Source organism: Motacilla alba, chromosome 2 (genome assembly GCF_015832195.1).
Source record: "Motacilla alba alba isolate MOTALB_02 chromosome 2, Motacilla_alba_V1.0_pri, whole genome shotgun sequence".
In the NCBI taxonomy this organism is placed as follows: domain Eukaryota; kingdom Metazoa; phylum Chordata; class Aves; order Passeriformes; family Motacillidae; genus Motacilla; species Motacilla alba.
This window is the reverse complement of record NC_052017.1, coordinates 150699381-150715777: the sequence shown is the minus strand read 5'-3', so window position 1 is coordinate 150715777 and position 16397 is coordinate 150699381. Positions and strand designations below refer to the sequence as shown.

At 47.2% G+C, this 16397-nt stretch overlaps 1 protein-coding gene across 6 annotated transcripts; it reads left to right on the top strand.

Annotated features, from left to right (window-relative positions):
- Positions 1-232: 232 nt before the first annotated feature.
- On the top strand, positions 233-15495 carry EEF1D (eukaryotic translation elongation factor 1 delta). Of its 6 annotated transcripts, XM_038129033.1 has the most exons (11): positions 252-339; positions 3319-3329; positions 4812-5953; positions 7653-7776; positions 9429-9500; positions 12578-12646; positions 13770-13866; positions 13960-14063; positions 14271-14507; positions 15088-15282; positions 15394-15495. In XM_038129033.1, the coding sequence occupies exons 3-11, from the start codon at positions 4812-4814 to the stop codon at positions 15430-15432; spliced, it is 2079 nt and encodes a 692-aa protein (XP_037984961.1). In that variant the 5' UTR covers positions 252-339; positions 3319-3329; the 3' UTR covers positions 15433-15495. The 6 variants fall into 6 exon arrangements, with proteins under 6 accessions (XP_037984962.1, XP_037984963.1, XP_037984961.1 ...); XM_038129034.1 differs by lacking the exons at positions 3319-3329; positions 4812-5953; positions 12578-12646 and having other exon boundaries at positions 233-339; XM_038129031.1 differs by lacking the exons at positions 252-339; positions 3319-3329; positions 9429-9500.
- The last annotated feature ends 902 nt before the right edge of the window (positions 15496-16397 follow it).

Genomic DNA, 16397 nt, shown 5'->3' with positions numbered 1-16397 from the left:
TACAACCCACGGGCGCTAGCGGAGGTGCAAGGACGAATCCAACTTGGCAAGGAAAAGGGGGGGAAGCTCATCCCAATAGTTACAGAGGGACGCTTCGCGCATCCCGCTTCCTCCCTCCCCGTAATGTTCCACATGTCTCTTTTATTGTGAGGGGGACAGACCCCTCGGTGTGCCTGTGACACGCTGTCTCCTCGCAGCGCACCCCCTTCGTCACCCCCCCCCGCGTGCCACGTGTGGTACGCGCCTCCCCCATAACCCTCCGCGCGGCGCACGCCGCCCCTCTCTATCCCGGCGGCGGCCGAAGGGAGCGGAAGGGCCTTAAGGGGGTCAAAGCTGCCGGTGAGTCCTGGTTTCCAGCCCCTAGGAAGCATTATACCCTCAGTTAGGGTCCTTTATCCCCCTCCCTGAGCCTCGGTAGTGGGAGTTTTGGGGGTCTCCGGTACGCCCTTTATTCCTCTAAGGCGGGAGGTGGGGGGGCCCCTCATGAAATGTGGGGGGAAGGGGCTTAGGGGGCCCTTTAGAGTGTGTAGGGTTCCTTTGTCATCTTAGAATTCCCAAGAAGGAGGTTGTTGTCACCCCTTCTGTTCTCTTTAGCGCACTTTTCCTGCGGAAAGAGGGATTTGGGGGTATCCTCATAGGGAATGGGTCTTTTTCCCTCACAGTGGTGGGAAGAGGGGAGTTTTGGGGGCCCTTCCTTGGATGTTGGGGTCTCTCGCCCTGTTAAATTCTCAGAAAAGGGACTTTAAGGGGGTTCTCCCATTGTCTTTAAGGTCTATTCCATTCCCCCAGAGTCCTGAGGGAGAGGATTTGGGGTGCTCTTGGCTTTTGGGATAATTTTTCCATGCCTAGAGTCCTATGGAATACTGGGGTGACCTCCCTTTCCCCATGTTTTCGGTCCCTTTTCCCTTAGTAGGTCTGGAAAGGGGGTCATGGGAGTCCCTAAGAGTCCTGATGGAAAGGATTTGGGGATGCCCTTGTTTCTTGGGATTACTTTCCTCACTCAAAATCCCAGGGAATATTGTGATGTCGCTCCCCACTCCCAATGTTTTGTGTTCCTTTTCCCTTAATAGTTCTGGGAAGGGGCATGTGGAAGCCCCCTCCACATTCCCTGTGGGGTCTCTCCTCCCCTCACACCCCAAAAAAGAGGATGTGGGAGACCCCCTCAATATCTGGGAGATCCCTTTCCCTTTGCCAGGCACAGGGAAGGGGGGATTTTAGGATTCTCCATGTCCTTGTGGTCCTTTTCCTTTCCCAGGATTTAGGAACTCTCTGTTACAGGTAAGGGGTGAGTGGGCTCATGCTGGGGGTCTCCCTAAACCTTTGTGGTTTTCCGCAGATTGTGGGGACCTATTCTCTGTTTTTTGGGAATGTTCCTGGTGTATTAAAGCCTCGCCTCTTCAAGTCTGGACTGGGGGTGGTGGGGAAAGGGATCAATGATTATTCCTGCCCCGGCGAGGAAGGGAATTTTGGGATCCTACACTTCCCCAGGTGCCTTGAGGATCTGCTCCTCCCCCAATTCCTGGGATTTTTTTTGTCCAGTCACTTGCTGCAAAGGGAAACTGGAGCTGCTGCCGTGTCCTGGCACGGAGCAGCTGATCCATCATCATATCCCAACCCCCTTGGCTGCCTTTCCAAACTTATCCTGGAGCTGGGAAACCTGGAAAATCAACTCTAGGTGCACCTGGGCTCTGCTTATCTCACCTGTCCCTCTCTCCTCGTGCTGCTGTTCCCAAATTTCCGTCACCTTGGTGGGGTTTGTCCTCTCCCTGTTTTTTTGATCTCGGTGCTGAGGAGGGGAGGGATCCATTTCCAAACTATTTTGGGAATGGGCAGAGGCTGCTGTTGTGCTCCATGGGGTTTTTGAAGGATTACATCCCTGACTAAACTTGCTGAGGCTGCCGCGTCGGCGTTCCCAGAAATCCCGTGTGGATTTGTTCTGTCGCATCCAGGTCAGAGATGATTTGGGATTGATTTGGATCCTGATAATCACAGTCCTTAGGGATGAGAAATTCCCTTTTCCGAGCTGTTTTGCTGGAATTCTTTCCATTTTCCAGGTGTGTCCCATTTCTCCCTGACCTTCAGGGAGGATTTTTTCCCCACCTGAGCTGCTCATTCCCAACTCTTTATTTTTTTTTCCCTCTGTTTCTCCTGAAGGTGACGCTTCCCAAGTCTTTCCCTTCTGCTAATTTCCCGTATCCATGATTTGTCTCATCAGGAATTTTCAGCTTGGAGCAGGAAGGTTTTTAGGTGATCAGGGATGGGAATCGCGGCGTTTTCCTGGAACGTGGAGCTTTGTCTCGTAGCAAAGGTGATGATAAGGGTCTGCCTTTGGGAAGAGCCAATTTTAGGGAATGAAACCAGCAGGAATTTAGGAAGAACCAATTTTAGGGACTGAAACCAGCAGGAATTTAGGAAGAGCCAATTTTAGGGAATGAAACCAGCAGGAATTTAGGAAGAGCCGATTTTAGGGAATGAAACCAGCAGGAATTTAGGAAGAGCCAATTTTAGGGAATGAAACCAGCAGGAATTTAGGAAGAGCCGATTTTAGGGACTGAAACCAGCAGAAAATCTAGTTTTAAATTAATAAAATATTAGATGTAAGTGTTAGTGTTTTGATTGATTTTGATTTCCCTGATGGCTTTGAACTCATCCTGAATTTCTGGGCTGTGACTTTTCCCAGTGGAGAACATTCCCAATGTCGCAGCGTGGTTCCTAATCCTAAAACTTTGTGGAGGTAAAAATGGCAGTTTTGAGTGGAAAATGTTAAAAGGTGGTGGTTTGTGTGATTAAAATTCCTTTTTCCCAGGTTCTTCCAGGAAAACTGCTGGACCCAGAGAAGAAATTACTTTTTTTTTTTTTCCCAATTTTTCCCTGTTTAGAAGCTAAATTTCCTTGGAAATTTGGGGTTTTTCAGGACTGAACATAAGGTTTGGCTGCTCATGGAAGCAAAACGGTGCTGCAGGAATGTTTGGAATCACCCAAAAATTGGGATCCTGAATTCCATCAACACGTGCCAGGATTGGGATGGCAGGTTGGGAATTCTCAGGCTGCTGGGATGGGAAAATTCCTTTTGGATAACATCACAATAATGTTCCTTTCCTTGTTATTAAAACGAAAATAAACTAATTTTCTGTGGTGTTGGTTCACAAACTTCGTGGAGTTCTGAAAAGTTAATCTGCTCCAAACTTCATTAAATATGTTAATTAATTAACCCATTAATTATTAATTGAAATATTTGTCTGAGGAGCTGCTGCATCCATAGAAATTGGAATTTTTCTCTAAATTTATCCTGTGTTTTTTTTTTCAATGCTGTCATAGGAGCAAAAAAAGTAAGTACCTTCTAATTGTTGTGTGGGCTTTTTTTTGGGAATTCTGGAAAATCCAGGAATTTCAGCACCAGTGGGATATTTATTTAGACAAATTCCTGCAGCGTTTTCTTGGGAATAATTAATTTTAAAGAGTTTTTTTAAAATTAATTTCAGCTCTGTCAATGGGAGGGAATCTCCTGGGAGTTCCTTGGGATGGAATTCCTGCTCCATAATTCACCTCATCCATGAGGGCTGCAATTCCAAGGGCTTGGAGCTGCTTAAAAAGTGGAGGAAAATCACTTTTCAAAAATATTTTTCCCCCATTATTAAATTTCTTTTTTTATTTATTTTTAAAATTCAAACTTTAAATTTAATTTAAAAAGAAATCAATTGTAGAATTTTTTTTTGTGCAAAACCCCACAAAATTTTTTTTTATTCATTATTTATTATAATAAATTTATTGCTGTGTAAAGGTCCTAACATGAATTTATTGCTCCATAAAATAAATTCAATAAGCTTTAATTTTAAAGTTTTTCTTTAAATTCTGAACTGAAATCTCAATTTTTAAGCATTTTTAGCTGTATCAAAGTTTCTCAACTCCTGGGATAAAAAAAGAAAAATCCCTTTTTGCCATTTCTAATAATTTGTCTAATTGGAATCTGTTTAATATTTTAAACTCTTATCAATTTAAATCTTTAACAGTAAGACTTTAATTTATGAATATATAAATTTAAATGGAAATTTTAAGACCCAAAAAAAAGCATTTATGTGTAAATTTTAAATAAAATTTAAATTCAAATCAATGAATTTTAAATTAAATTTAAATGACAGTTGAAAGTTAAATTGAATTTTCAAGTTATGCCTTGGACTTGAGGCTTCCAAAATCTTCCAGGAATTATTGGAATTACAAACTTTGGAGGATATTTCACCTGTCTGGGAATTTTATTTGGCAATCTGCCACAGGTCAGTTTTTATTAATTATTGAATTAATCACGAGATTTCCAGCTCCTGGACAAATTTAATTTGTCAATAACTTGGGATTATATCCCAAAATTCAATCCCAGTTTTTCAGCAGCTGCCTTTTGGTATGGAAGCCCAATCAGGAGTAAACGACAACCTCCAAAACCTCAAAAATTGGAGGCAGTTTTCCCAAAATTTTGCCTAATTTGGAATAAATAACAAAGAATTAATTACTAATCCACTAACTTGGAATAATATCCTATAATTCCCAACAGTTTGAATAAATCCTGTGGGTTTTTTCCTGCCTTAAAATAAAGGGGGGAATTCTTGGCAGGAATATTTTAGGAGGAAGGCGGTTTTGGCCACGTTGAATTCCTTGGAATTCAAACTTATCCCAAAAAGGGAGAAATAAATGGAATATTCGCGCTTTTTTCCCTGGGAATGTTAACGGATAAAAACATCTCCTGCATGTCCTTGCTTTGCTCTGCTGCCGCTACATTTGTTGTGCTTATCTCTCCATGCTGCCCGTTTATTTTCGGGAAGATGAGGACACGGAAAAATCCCTGCTCCGTGGACAAAGTTTGGCTGGAAAAGCACCGGAACGACGAAGCCGAGCGGGAAGCGCCGGAGCCCGAGGCCGTCAACGGGATCTGCCACGAGGATTCCATCGAGGGGGAGTTCAAGGGGGACCCGAAAAAACCCAGGAATGGCAAAAAACAGCGGAAACGGAAGCGCTCCCCGAAACCCAAAGCCCAGGATTCCAAGCTGGAGGCCATCCTGGCGGGAATGTCGGCGGAGCACGTGTGGTTTGACAAGCCCTTGTACGACCGCGCCGAGAACGCCTACAGGATAAAATTGGCGGGTTCCCAGAGTTGGGAATCACCCGAGACTGGAAAAACGGCTCAGGAATCTCCTGCCGTGGCCAGGTCGAAATCCAGCCAAGATATTCCCAAGGCGAGGATGCTCCCGGCGTGTTCCCACGGGAACTTGGCTGCCTGTCACCACGTTGTCCAAGGGGTTTGGATCAACAAGTTTGACTTCGACAAGGCCGAGAGGGCGTTCATGGAGAAATCCCAGTTTTTCCTTCCTCCCAACGCCCTGGCCATCCCATCCGTGTGGGCGAATTCCAGGCTGGGAACGCCGGACGAGGGCTACGGCACGGCCTTGCCCACTCCCGCCACGCCAGGCTTGGCTCCCGGCATTCCCAACCCTCCCGTGGCCTCCGTTCCCAGTTTGCCCGGCTCCGACCAGCAGACGGTCAACGGGAAGCCGCAGATTTCCAACTGGGAAGTTCTGGCATCCGAGGTGTGGCTGGAAAAGCCTCTCTACGATGACGCCGAGAAGAATTTTTACGAGAAGATGTTGGACGGGCACCCCTCGGATAAAACCCAGCAGCAGCAACGCGGCTGCCCGGAAGCATCCGAGAACCACAACCCTGGGAAGCAAACGGGAATCGCCGCCACCAACCCTGAGCTCCCCGATATTCCCAAGGAAAATCCCACCTGCTTTTTCCTGCACAAGGACAGCGAATCCGTGTGGCTGAATAAAGTGACCTACGACAGGGCTGAATCCCGATATTTTGCCCTGGAAGCGGCCAGAGCAGCAGAGAAAACAGGGATCCAGGAATCTGCTGCAGGAAATCCTTCTCATCCAGCTGCTCCGAGCATTCCCGCTCCGGAAATGAAGTAGGAGAAGTTTCTTTGGGGGTAACACCCATGCAAAAAAAAAAAAAAAAACCCAGCCGGGTCGGGATGGAGCCAGAAGGAATTTGCATGTGGAGAAGACTGGGTGGACTTGGAGATGATCCTGGTGGGCAGGGAGCAGGGGGAAAAAATCCTTCAAGGAATTCCCCTTCTCCTGAGGAATTCTGGTGGATAAAGGCTGTGTTTGTGTGGAGTTGGAGGTGGAATGTTTAAAGGCAGGGCTGGGAAGTGAGCTCATTATCCCCCTTTTTGCATGGATACATCACCATCCTCCTTTCCATCCTCTCATTCCATATGAAAATCAACATCGTAACCAGGATCCAGCTTGAAGAAGGTTTGGAAATGACTGGAATACAATCTAGGGAATCACTCTGGTGGGAGTATGTGCTGTAGTTTGGTTTTTTGAGGGGGTTTACATCCAGTCTGGTAATTTTTGGAATGCCCTTGGATCTTCTCCAAAGGCAGAGCTAAGGTAGAGATGGATATTCCTGGGAAAAAAAAGGCTCTTGGAGTATCAGTCCTTATTTCTGACACTTCTGATCCCCGAATTTTGTTGGGATTTGTTGGAAAACTTTTAGGATCTTTGTGTCAAGGGATTTAGGGTCAGATACCTTTCACCTGGTCCTGTTTGGGATCCTTTCCTTTTTAGTTGGTCATAACTGGATATTTGGGAAAATCCACATGTTTCTGTAAAAACGTGGGATAAATTTTGTCTGCGTTTGGGATTTTCTGTGAATGATCCTGGTTGGAATTCTAGCAGCTCCTGGAGATTTAGGTACGGAAAGTGGTTTTGCTGCAGCTCCTGTGTCTGGTGGCCCCCGGTCTCTTCCAAGTGGGTAAATGAGATAAGGAGGGATTTGATTTCAGGAAAACCATCTCTGGCTTCCCTGGAAGTGTTTCATGGAAAACTATGGGATTCGGGATGGCGAGGAGAGGCTTTGTGGGGCCTGCTCCAGTTGTGGTTTTCTTGTGCTGCTCTCCACCTCCTCAAACTTCTGCTGGCTCTCTCCCTGTCCCTTGCTGGAATTCAGGGCACTTCCTCCTTTCCTCTTTTTTTGAGGGCTCTGTTTCCCTTCAAATTCAGAATTCAACCCACCTTTGGAAGCTGCTCCATAAAAACCCCCCATTTCCCAGCAGGGTTTGGGGTATTTTTTCCTGTTTTTCCATGTAGTGCCAGGTCTGTCCCCTCCAAGTGTTGCAGATTTTTTTTTAATCAAGATTTCCCGGTGAATTTGTGGATGTCCCATCCCTTGAATTATCCAGGGAAAAGTTGGATGAGGCTTGGAGCAACCTGGGATAGTGGAAGGTGTCCCATGGCAGGGAGTTGGAACTAAGGGATCTTTTATGATCTTTTCCCACTCAAACCATTCCATTATTTCAATTCCCTTTTCATTCTCCTACTCAAGACATTTTCCTCAGCATGAACTAGAAAATCCTGGTGGTTTGGATTTTTTTTTTTGTGGAATAAAGTCTGGATCAGCTGATTCATCCCATCCCCACTCCACACCCAGGTCAGGCAGGTGGGTGATTAATCTGTCCTGCTTTTTTAAGAGGATCCTGGATACTTAAATCCGCAGCCAAGCCGAGCTGCAGGCACAGAAACTGCTCCCGACGAGCTGGTAACCTTCAATCCTTGCAGGAATTCACTTTTTGTGGATGTTTTCCCCCTTCCTTTTCCCAGGAAAATGGCTGTGGATTACTTCCTGCACGACAAGATCTGGTTTGAGAAGTTCAAGTACGACGACGCCGAGCGAAGGTTCTACGAGCAGATGAACGGCCCCATGGGTGCCCCCTCCCGCCAGCAGGTAATTCCCAATCCCAGGAATTCCAGAGTAAGTCAAAGGACGTAATCTACCTGGATATTTGTGGGATTTCCACTCTCTGTGCCATTTTTACCCCAAGTCTTCCTGGAGCTCTCTAAGCTGTTTAAGACCCATTTGGGTTTTTTTTTCCCCACTGTTTTCTGTGGAATCTGAAGGATTTGATCCCAAGGAACTGGGAGATCAGGTGCCCTTCTAACAGGTGAACTAGTCCCAGCTTCCAGCAGTTAATCCTTAATTTTTCCAGGCTGCTGGGATCTGTGGAGGCACAGTTTGAGCTGGAAATCCCCAATTTTATTGGCAAAGAGCATCCCTGCCCCCGTTCATCTGGGGAAAATGCTGCTTTGCCTCCATTTTGAAGCAGTCCTTTGGGATATTCCAAGGGAATACAAACCTAAAGTTTGAATGGAAACACCACAGCTGCAAGGATTTTTTTGGGGGGGAGGATTTTTTTTATCCCTCTGTTTGTGCTCCTGGAAATATTCCAGGTGTTCCAGTGGAAGATTCTGTTCGTGGCACCGGTGAGTCGGGGAGGGGAAGGTGGAGGGGGAAGCATGATCCTGCTGAGCTGAAATATTTCCAGCTTTAATATTATCCCAGAATTATTCCTATTCCAAGGTTCAGAGCTTTCCTAACCTCTTCCTGCTCCTAACTGCTTGTGCCTTTGGAATGCTGAGTGTTCAGTGCCTCTTTCCAAGTGATCACAGGGAAGCTTTTTGCTGAAATTATAATTTCTAGGCACATTCCAGCTATTCCTGCTGCCCATCCTAGCTTAGGTGCTGGCACAGCACCTGGGAGACCGGGAATAAAAAAAAATTGGGAGTTCTGGATGAGTGCTGGAAGTAGGTTTTGGAGTGAAAACCTCTTGGAACAGTTCAACTATTTCAAGGCACATCAGGAGCTTCCAGTGAAGCCTGGGACAGGTGGTTTGAAGGATGTTTGGAGGAGTTTATCAGCCACTTCCCCCATGGAAAAATATTCTTAAAACCTCCTTGGAAGTAGCAGGAAGTGGAGCCCACCTGGATGTGTCCAGGCTGTTTGTCCTTTATTTTCTGTTTTAACTCAGGATTTGGGGGTTTGTGGGGAATTTCACATCTCGGATCTTGCTGGTGGGGGTTGCAGTTTGGGAAAGGCAAGGAGGGAATTGGATGATGGAATTTCCAGGGAGGGAATCTTGAAATCCAGGCTGAGGCAGGGCAGCAGGAGCATAGGGAAAAAATTCCTGGTGTTCTGGGTCCCACCTCTCTGGGTAGAGCAGAGTCAGGGTTGTCACTTCCTGCTCAGGTAATAATATGGCAAAATCCTGCCGGAGGCTGGGTGTTTAAAGAGTTCTGGAGTCACTCCAACCTTCTGGCAGCATCCCAAACTTTTCAGGGTAATTATAGGGAATTTAAAAGCTCTTTGACTGGATGATCCTTCTGGACACGTGACCAGGGATTGCCCGATTTAGCCCCAATCCTTACAGCAAAAATCACTGAATTACGGAAAGGACGATTCCCAATTCTCCCAATTCCCTCGCTCATCCTTCCTTTCATTGTTCTTTTTTTGTAACTTCCCTGATGAATTTTTTTTTTCCCAATGTTTTAATACTTTTTTTTTAAAAAAGAAACTCTTGGTTCTTTCTGCGCTGTTTGCAGGAGAACGGAGCCAGCACGATCCTCCGCGACATTGCCAGAGCCAGGGAGAATATCCAGAAATCGCTGGCCGGAGTGAGTACCCAAGCTCTCACCAGCTGGCTGCCTGCATCCCATTTTTTTTTTTCTTTTTATGGAATTCTAATCCCATAGATCATTTGGCTTCTTGGTTGGAAGCTAGAGGAGAAGACCAAGGTGTGCGGCGCCGTGTGCCACCAGCTCTGCCCCGTCCCCTCGCGCTGCTCACCCGCAGTGCTGCCAAAACTGGATTGGAGTTAAAAGAATTCCCTAAATTGGTTCCTTCCCTTTTTTTTTTTTTTTGTTTTTTTTTCCTGGTGGGATATTCCCATGGGTCTTAACTGACAGGTTCCAACTCGCTGAGCGTGTGGCCCTTTTTTGGGATACACTGAGCTGCCACCTTCTCTTCCCTGTTTTGCTTCCAGTTTAGAGGATGTGCAAAAAAAAAGACAAAACCCAAAAAAAAGTTGTGTTTTCCATCTGTTGCATCCAGGGAATTCAGCTTGGCTACAAGCTCTGAGGCTGGAGCATCCTGGAGGAGCTCAGGAATGTACTTTGTGGAGGTGTTTTTGTGCTGAGTGCAGACAAGAGCATGAAAAAAAAAAATCTTCATTTTTGTTAGAGAAAGTTAAAGTACTAATTAGTGGTTTCATGGGAAAGGAAAATCCATGGAATACAGCCCAGGTGTCTTGATTTCCTGCCTCTGCAGTGGGAATCCCAAAGGAATCCATCCATTATTAGGCCTCATAATTCCCAAGCATCCTCAGTTTCTATCTTTGATCAGTCCAGTATCAGGGAATAACATAGAATTCCCCCTTTCCCAAGGAGAATATTCCATATTCCTCCTTACACCAGCAGAAAGGAGCCAGACATTTGGGATGAATATAAGGAATCAGGATTTCAGTCAACAGCTTAAGGAAAAAATTTCCTGAACTGGCTCATTTTATTAAAAAAAAAAAAAATTGCTAAAGGAGACCCCCATCCCAAACAGGGTTAAAAGTTCCTTTGGGAAGAACTTTTGGAATTGGGCAAGGGGCAGGGAATCTAAACCCGAATCACCTGAAAGTGTGATCACTCATCCTCATCTTCCAGAGTGTTTTGCCAAAGATGAGGAATTTCTTTCCTGACTCCTGTTAAAGAGCTTTTTTGCGAGGGAATCCCAGAAGTTTGGATCATCCAGGTGCTGTAACAGGGGATTGGTAAAGCAACAGCCCAAAGCCAGGACAGGGATTTTGGGATATAAATTGTTTAGGGACATTTTTGGGGATTAGTGCTGGATGTAAAAAATTGCTGGATATTTTTTGTTCCTGGGAAAGGGGTTGGATCTTCTGCATGGCTGAAAAATAGTTGGAATATCCCTCAAGGATCATCGTTAATGTTGGATAACCAGGCTGGACTTTGGGACATTCCTAAACTTCTTCCTGGCATTCCCAAACCCCACATTTACCCTGTGTGATCCAGAGAAAAGTGGGAAGAGCAAAAATCCAGGATTTTTGTCTTCCCTTCCTCCAGAGTTACTGTCACGGGTCTTAGGATGTGGCAAGGGAAGAGCTGGCTGTGAAAAGGTGGGAAAATGGGAGTTTAGTGCCTTTTTGCTGGGAATTTCGGAATTTCAGGCTGGGATTGTGTCATAAAATGTAGGAATGAGCACTTGGAATAAGGATGAGAGTCTGGAGTTCCTCGATTAGGAGGAAAAGCAGGATGTAGAACAGGAAATTCCACCTGAACGAGAGAAAAAAATTGTATTGTCTCTGATATTTAAAATGTATTTTAGGGATTCAAACTTCAGGGAATAACAGATGTTGACACACCAAGCTGTTCCTCCAAAGTCCTGTTTTGTGCCCTTCATAATTGCCAGGCGTTTGGTTTCTTGGGATGATTAAGTTTATGCACAATTCCAGCTTTCCCAAGCACTTCAGCTGTCCAGAGTATTTGAGACGGGCTGCAGCTTTGAGGTGGGCTCAGCACAAAAATTATGGCTTGAAAATCAAGGGTTTGAGGGCTTTATACAAGAGTGAAGAGGAAGGGGAGGGAAGTGATGCCGTGGAGCTCCCCACCTTTGGAATTTTGAATTCTTATCCCTGATCAAATTCACGGATGCTTGTGTGGAGCTGGAAGTTGGAAGAGTTGATGGTTTTTGTGTGCTGTAATGGAGGAATGGTGTCCACATTCCCAAAGCCTGGAGCATCCTCTCCTCAGGGAAGATCTCACAGTCCCATAAAGGCAATTTTTCCATAATTTTTGAGGATCTGGGACATGGTTGTGCCTCTTGCATTGTGTTATGGGTTCCAGTTAAGATCTCTTGATTGCTTCAGCTTGGGACAGGTATCCCTTGCTCTTCCCATGCTCTTCCCTATTTTTTTCTTTTATTTTTGAGGAATTATTGTTGACAGGGAAGAGAAGTCTCCTCTCCCTGTGCTGGCACTGCTGGGGCACCTCCAACGCTGGGATCAGTTTTGGGCCCTCGTGACAAAAAGGACATTGAGGGGCAGGAATGTTTCCAGGAAAGGGAATGGATTGGGAAGGGTCTGGAGCACCAGGAGCAGCTGTGGGAGCTGGGGGAGGGCTCAGCCTGGAAAAAAAAGGAGGTTCAGGGGGGACCTCCTCACTTCCACAAATCCCCAACAGGATTCGCAAGTGGGAATCAGGGTCTGCTCCCAGGGAATGACAGGATGAGAGGAAACCACCAGAGGGGAAATTAAGCTGGAATATTAGGGAAATTCCTCATGGAAAGGGCTGTCCAGCCCTGGCACAGAGGTGGAGTCCACATCCCTGGAGGGATTTAGCATCCCTGTGGATGTGGCACTTCAGGACGCGCTCAGCGGTGGCCTTGGGGGAACTGTTGGACTCAACGGGCTCAGGGGGATTTTCCCACCTCTGTAATTCCATGATTTCCACCCTTGGAGAATCAGGGCTGGCATGGTGTGATGAGCCCACAGCGCTGCACGAGCTCCCTGCAGACACTGAGGTGTTCCTGGAGAAGATCCCAGAATTCCTGGGGGAATGTTTGCGGTGCAAAGCTGTTTCCCACTGCTCTATAACTTCCCCTTGCATGCGGCTCTTCCCTGCGCTTGAGTTCCCTCTGGAATTGCGAAACCTTTTCCCATCTTCCCAAACTTTTTCCCACCCTGCAGCAGAAGACCCCTGCTCGGAGCAAGGAAGCTCCTTGTGCCCGTCCCAAGAAACAGTCGGGACGCTCCACTGTAAGTGAGCCCTGCATGGATGGAGCCTGTGGAAAAACGGGAGAGGATTTGGTGGGACGAGGATGGAGCAAGTTCTCCTTCCTCAGGGTTTGTCCTTTGGCGCTGGGATAAACCTGGATAATGGGATCTCATCCCAGCTCCGTGTCCAGGGATCTGCACTCACCTTCCTGAGCCTGAATCCACAGCTGAGGCATCGGAGATGGAATTTTTTCCTGCCCCTTTGATATTTCCCAGCCTCATCCCTGGAACTGTCCAAGGCCAGGTTGGACAGGGCTTGGAACAGCTCGGGGTAGCAGGACATTGTCTGGATGATCCTTAAAATCCCAACCTAAACCATTCCGTGATTCAGACCTTTCCTTGTGCCTTGTATTCTTCATCTTATCCCTGCTTTTCCCTCTTTCCTTTTTATGTGACTGCCGAGATTCCACACTGGAATAAAAGAGAATAAATTATTCTCTCTTCACTTAGAAATGACAATTCAAGGGCAAATCCTGTTATTTTCTTTCCCTTTGTTGCCTGGAATTGATGGATAAGAAACCTCCTTAGCATTAAAAAAAGAAAAGAAAAGAAAAAGCTCTTTTTTTTTTTTTTTGCTGTCAAAAAAATCCATTGAAACCAGAGTTGGAATAATTACTCCCTCAGGATATGTGGATGTGCTAAAGCAGATTGAAATTGTTAGGAATTAAAGGCTGGGCTGGGGAAGGTGGGAGTGTAAAATTCCTGGGATCTTTCCAGCTTTCCCAGTGTTACCTTTGGCAGGTCATTGCTGTCCCTCAGTGGGTTGGGAGAAGAGACCAAGGGACTCCCAAGATTTTTAAGGGGCTTGGTGTGAAATTTTATATAAATGTTACGTGGTTTTAGTGGCATTTTGGGATCTGAGAGTGGGAAAAGTGATTTTATCCTTTGCTCCTTGGTGCCAGCTGAAATTCCTTGGGATTTAGTCCATGCTTCATTTTACAGAGCTGCTCCATTAGTTTCTGTCATAATTTAGAGAAAACATCCTTGGTTTTAGTTCAGCTCCTGAACTTCCTCTCTTCCCTGGAGACACGACTCTGCTTTGCTTCATGGGTTTTTCAGGAGGAGGGGGAACAACTCAACTTCATCCTGGTTTTCCTCGTTGCAGAGTGCAAGCACAACCTCCTCTGGAGCTGCTGGTGACCAAAATGAGCTCCTGTCCCGAATTTCCCACCTGGAAGTGGAAAACCAGAACCTCCGCAGTGGTGAGTGGGAGAATTCCTTGTCCTGGCAGGAGACCTGACATGCAACTGGGAATTGAAGGTCATTTTTCCTGTTTTTCCCCCTCCTTTTCCCAGTTGTTGCAGACCTCCAGATGGCCATTTTCAAGCTGGAAAGCCGCCTGAACGCTCTGGAGAAATCCTCAACTTCCCACCAGCCCTCATCTGTTCCTCCAACCCAGGTGAGCCTTGGAAAAATGCTGGAATTTTTCTCTAGGAATTATAACCAAAGATCCATGCAGACAAACGTCCACAAAATCCATATAAATCCCACAGCATGTCCTGAGCAGTAGAGATTCCCATTCCTGAGCTTTTTTTGGCTGCTCTGCTCCAACTCCACGTTAATCTTTTCCCTCTTTTTCCCCTTAAAAAACTCGGATTTGGTGAAGAAAGTGGAACCGTTCAGCGTTCCCTCCAAAAAAGTGGAGCTCCCGGCCAAGAAAGCCGAGCCGGCTGCTGCCGAGGAGGATGAGGATGATGACATTGACCTTTTTGGGAGCGATGATGAGGAGGAAGACCAGGAAGCTGCCAAAGTCCGGGAAGAGCGGCTCCGGCAGTACGCGGAGAAGAAGGCCAAGAAGCCGGGACTCATCGCCAAGTCTTCCATCCTGCTGGATGTGAAGCCAGTGAGTGGCCTTTGGAATTTGGGAGCTCCAGGAGTGGGGCTGGGAATCCTTTCTGGTCCAAGTGGGTGGTGGCGGTGCCTGTGGAATTCCAAACAAGGGCTCGGAGTGAGGTGGGATTTGTTGCTGTGGAAGCCTGGAATGGGTTTGGCTGGATGGGACCTTAAATCCCATCTCATTCCATAGGCAGGGTCACTTTCCACTATCCCAGGTTGCTCCAACCTGGAGTTCAACACTTCCAGGGATGGGGCAGCCACGGTTTCTCTGGGAATTCCATTCCAGGGCCTCACCATCCTCCCAGAGAGGAATTTCTTCCCAATATTCCATCTAATCTTAACCTATTCCAGTTTAAAACCATTTCCCCTTGTCCTGTCACTCCATCCTTGTCCAAAGTCCCTCTCCGGCTTTCTTGGATCTCCTTGAGGCACTGGAAGGGGCTCTGAGGTGTTCTGGAGCCTTCTCCAGCCAAGAAAGGGCACTTTGGATCAGTTGTGACATTCCCAGAGGTGTCACCTGGATACCCCTTGGAGCTGCTGACGATCTCCAGGAAAACCCTAAAAGCTCCCAATTCCCACTTTTCCAGTGGGACGATGAGACCGACATGGCCAAGATGGAGGAGTGTGTCCGCTCCATCCACATGGACGGGTTGGTGTGGGGAGCCTCCAAACTGGTCCCAGTCGGATACGGCATCAAGAAACTCCAAATCCAGTGCGTGGTGGAGGACGAGAAAGTCGGGACAGACATCCTGGAGGAGGAGATCACCAAGTTTGAGGACTATGTAAGTCTTGGAATGGGATGTGGGAAGGGCCTGGAACCCGTGGGAGGGGGGTTAACTCAGGTGTGTTTTCCTGGGAACACCTGGATGACTCCAGCTTTTGTCCCCTTCCAGGTGCAGAGCGTGGATATTGCTGCTTTTAACAAGATTTAGAAGGGAAAACTGTATCCCACTCATCCGAACCTGGAATTAATAAAGATGAACGTTGGGAGTGCACCTTGGCTCGTGGGTTTTTTCCCTTGGGTGCAGCTTTTCCAGGGGGAATTGATGGGAGATTTTGGGATATTGGAGCCACCTGGGCTAGTGGAAGGTGTCCCTGCCCATTGCAGGGGATTGGAACGAGACGTATTTAAGATGTCTTCCAACATAAACCATTCCATGATTTCCCCATCCTTCACAGAAGGAAAGATCTCAGGACATGGACCTGAATTTTGGGGCTGGAATGAAGGTCTCAGTGTTTCCAGTCACTTTTCCCAAGGTTTAGAGACCCCAGTCACTCCCTACAAAACAACCAGGATGAATAACCAGGAAGCATCCAGGAATTTGCTGATTTGGGATGATTTTATCCCTTTTTCCCCCACTGACTCCCTGCCCAGGTCACTTTAGCTGAATGTGGCCTGGTGAGGGGACAGGTGACATTCCTGACTTTGGGAACACGAGGTCTGTCCCAGTGCCAGAGTCCAAGGTCTGGGGCCACCAAGGGACACTGGAAGCTCCATGGGATGGTGCTGCGAGGGGACAAGTGACATTCCTGACTTTGGGAACACAAGGTCTGTCCCAGTGCCAGAGTCCAAGGGGCACGGGGAGCTCCATGGGATTTTGCTGCAAGCCTGTCCCTTGTCCTGGCGGGGCCAGTCACTTGATATGTGACACGTCCCTCACAGGGTCCTGCCACCCCCAGAGCACTGCTCGGAGTGTCCCTTGTCCTGTGTGCTGCCATCCTGAGTCCCTGGTGGTGCCACGTGTGCCTTCTGTGTCCCATGTGTGTCATGTCACCACCCCTGTGTCCCCCATGGGCCACCATCCCTGTGCCGTGTCCTGCGTGTGTTGCCATCCCCTGTGCCCAGTGTCCTGCGTCTGTCGCCATCCCAGTGTCACCCCTGTTGTTGCCATCCCTG

Bases quoted from the DNA above. Each gene is read 5' to 3' on its own strand.
- EEF1D (XM_038129033.1), top strand. From the start codon at position 4,812: ATGAGGACACGGAAAAATCCCTGCTCCGTGGACAAAGTTTGGCTGGAA. The intron at 9,501-12,577 runs GTGAGTACCCAA...CCCACCCTGCAG, and splicing joins TCCAGAAATCGCTGGCCGGA to CAGAAGACCCCTGCTCGGAG. The intron at 12,647-13,769 runs GTAAGTGAGCCC...TCCTCGTTGCAG, and splicing joins AACAGTCGGGACGCTCCACT to AGTGCAAGCACAACCTCCTC.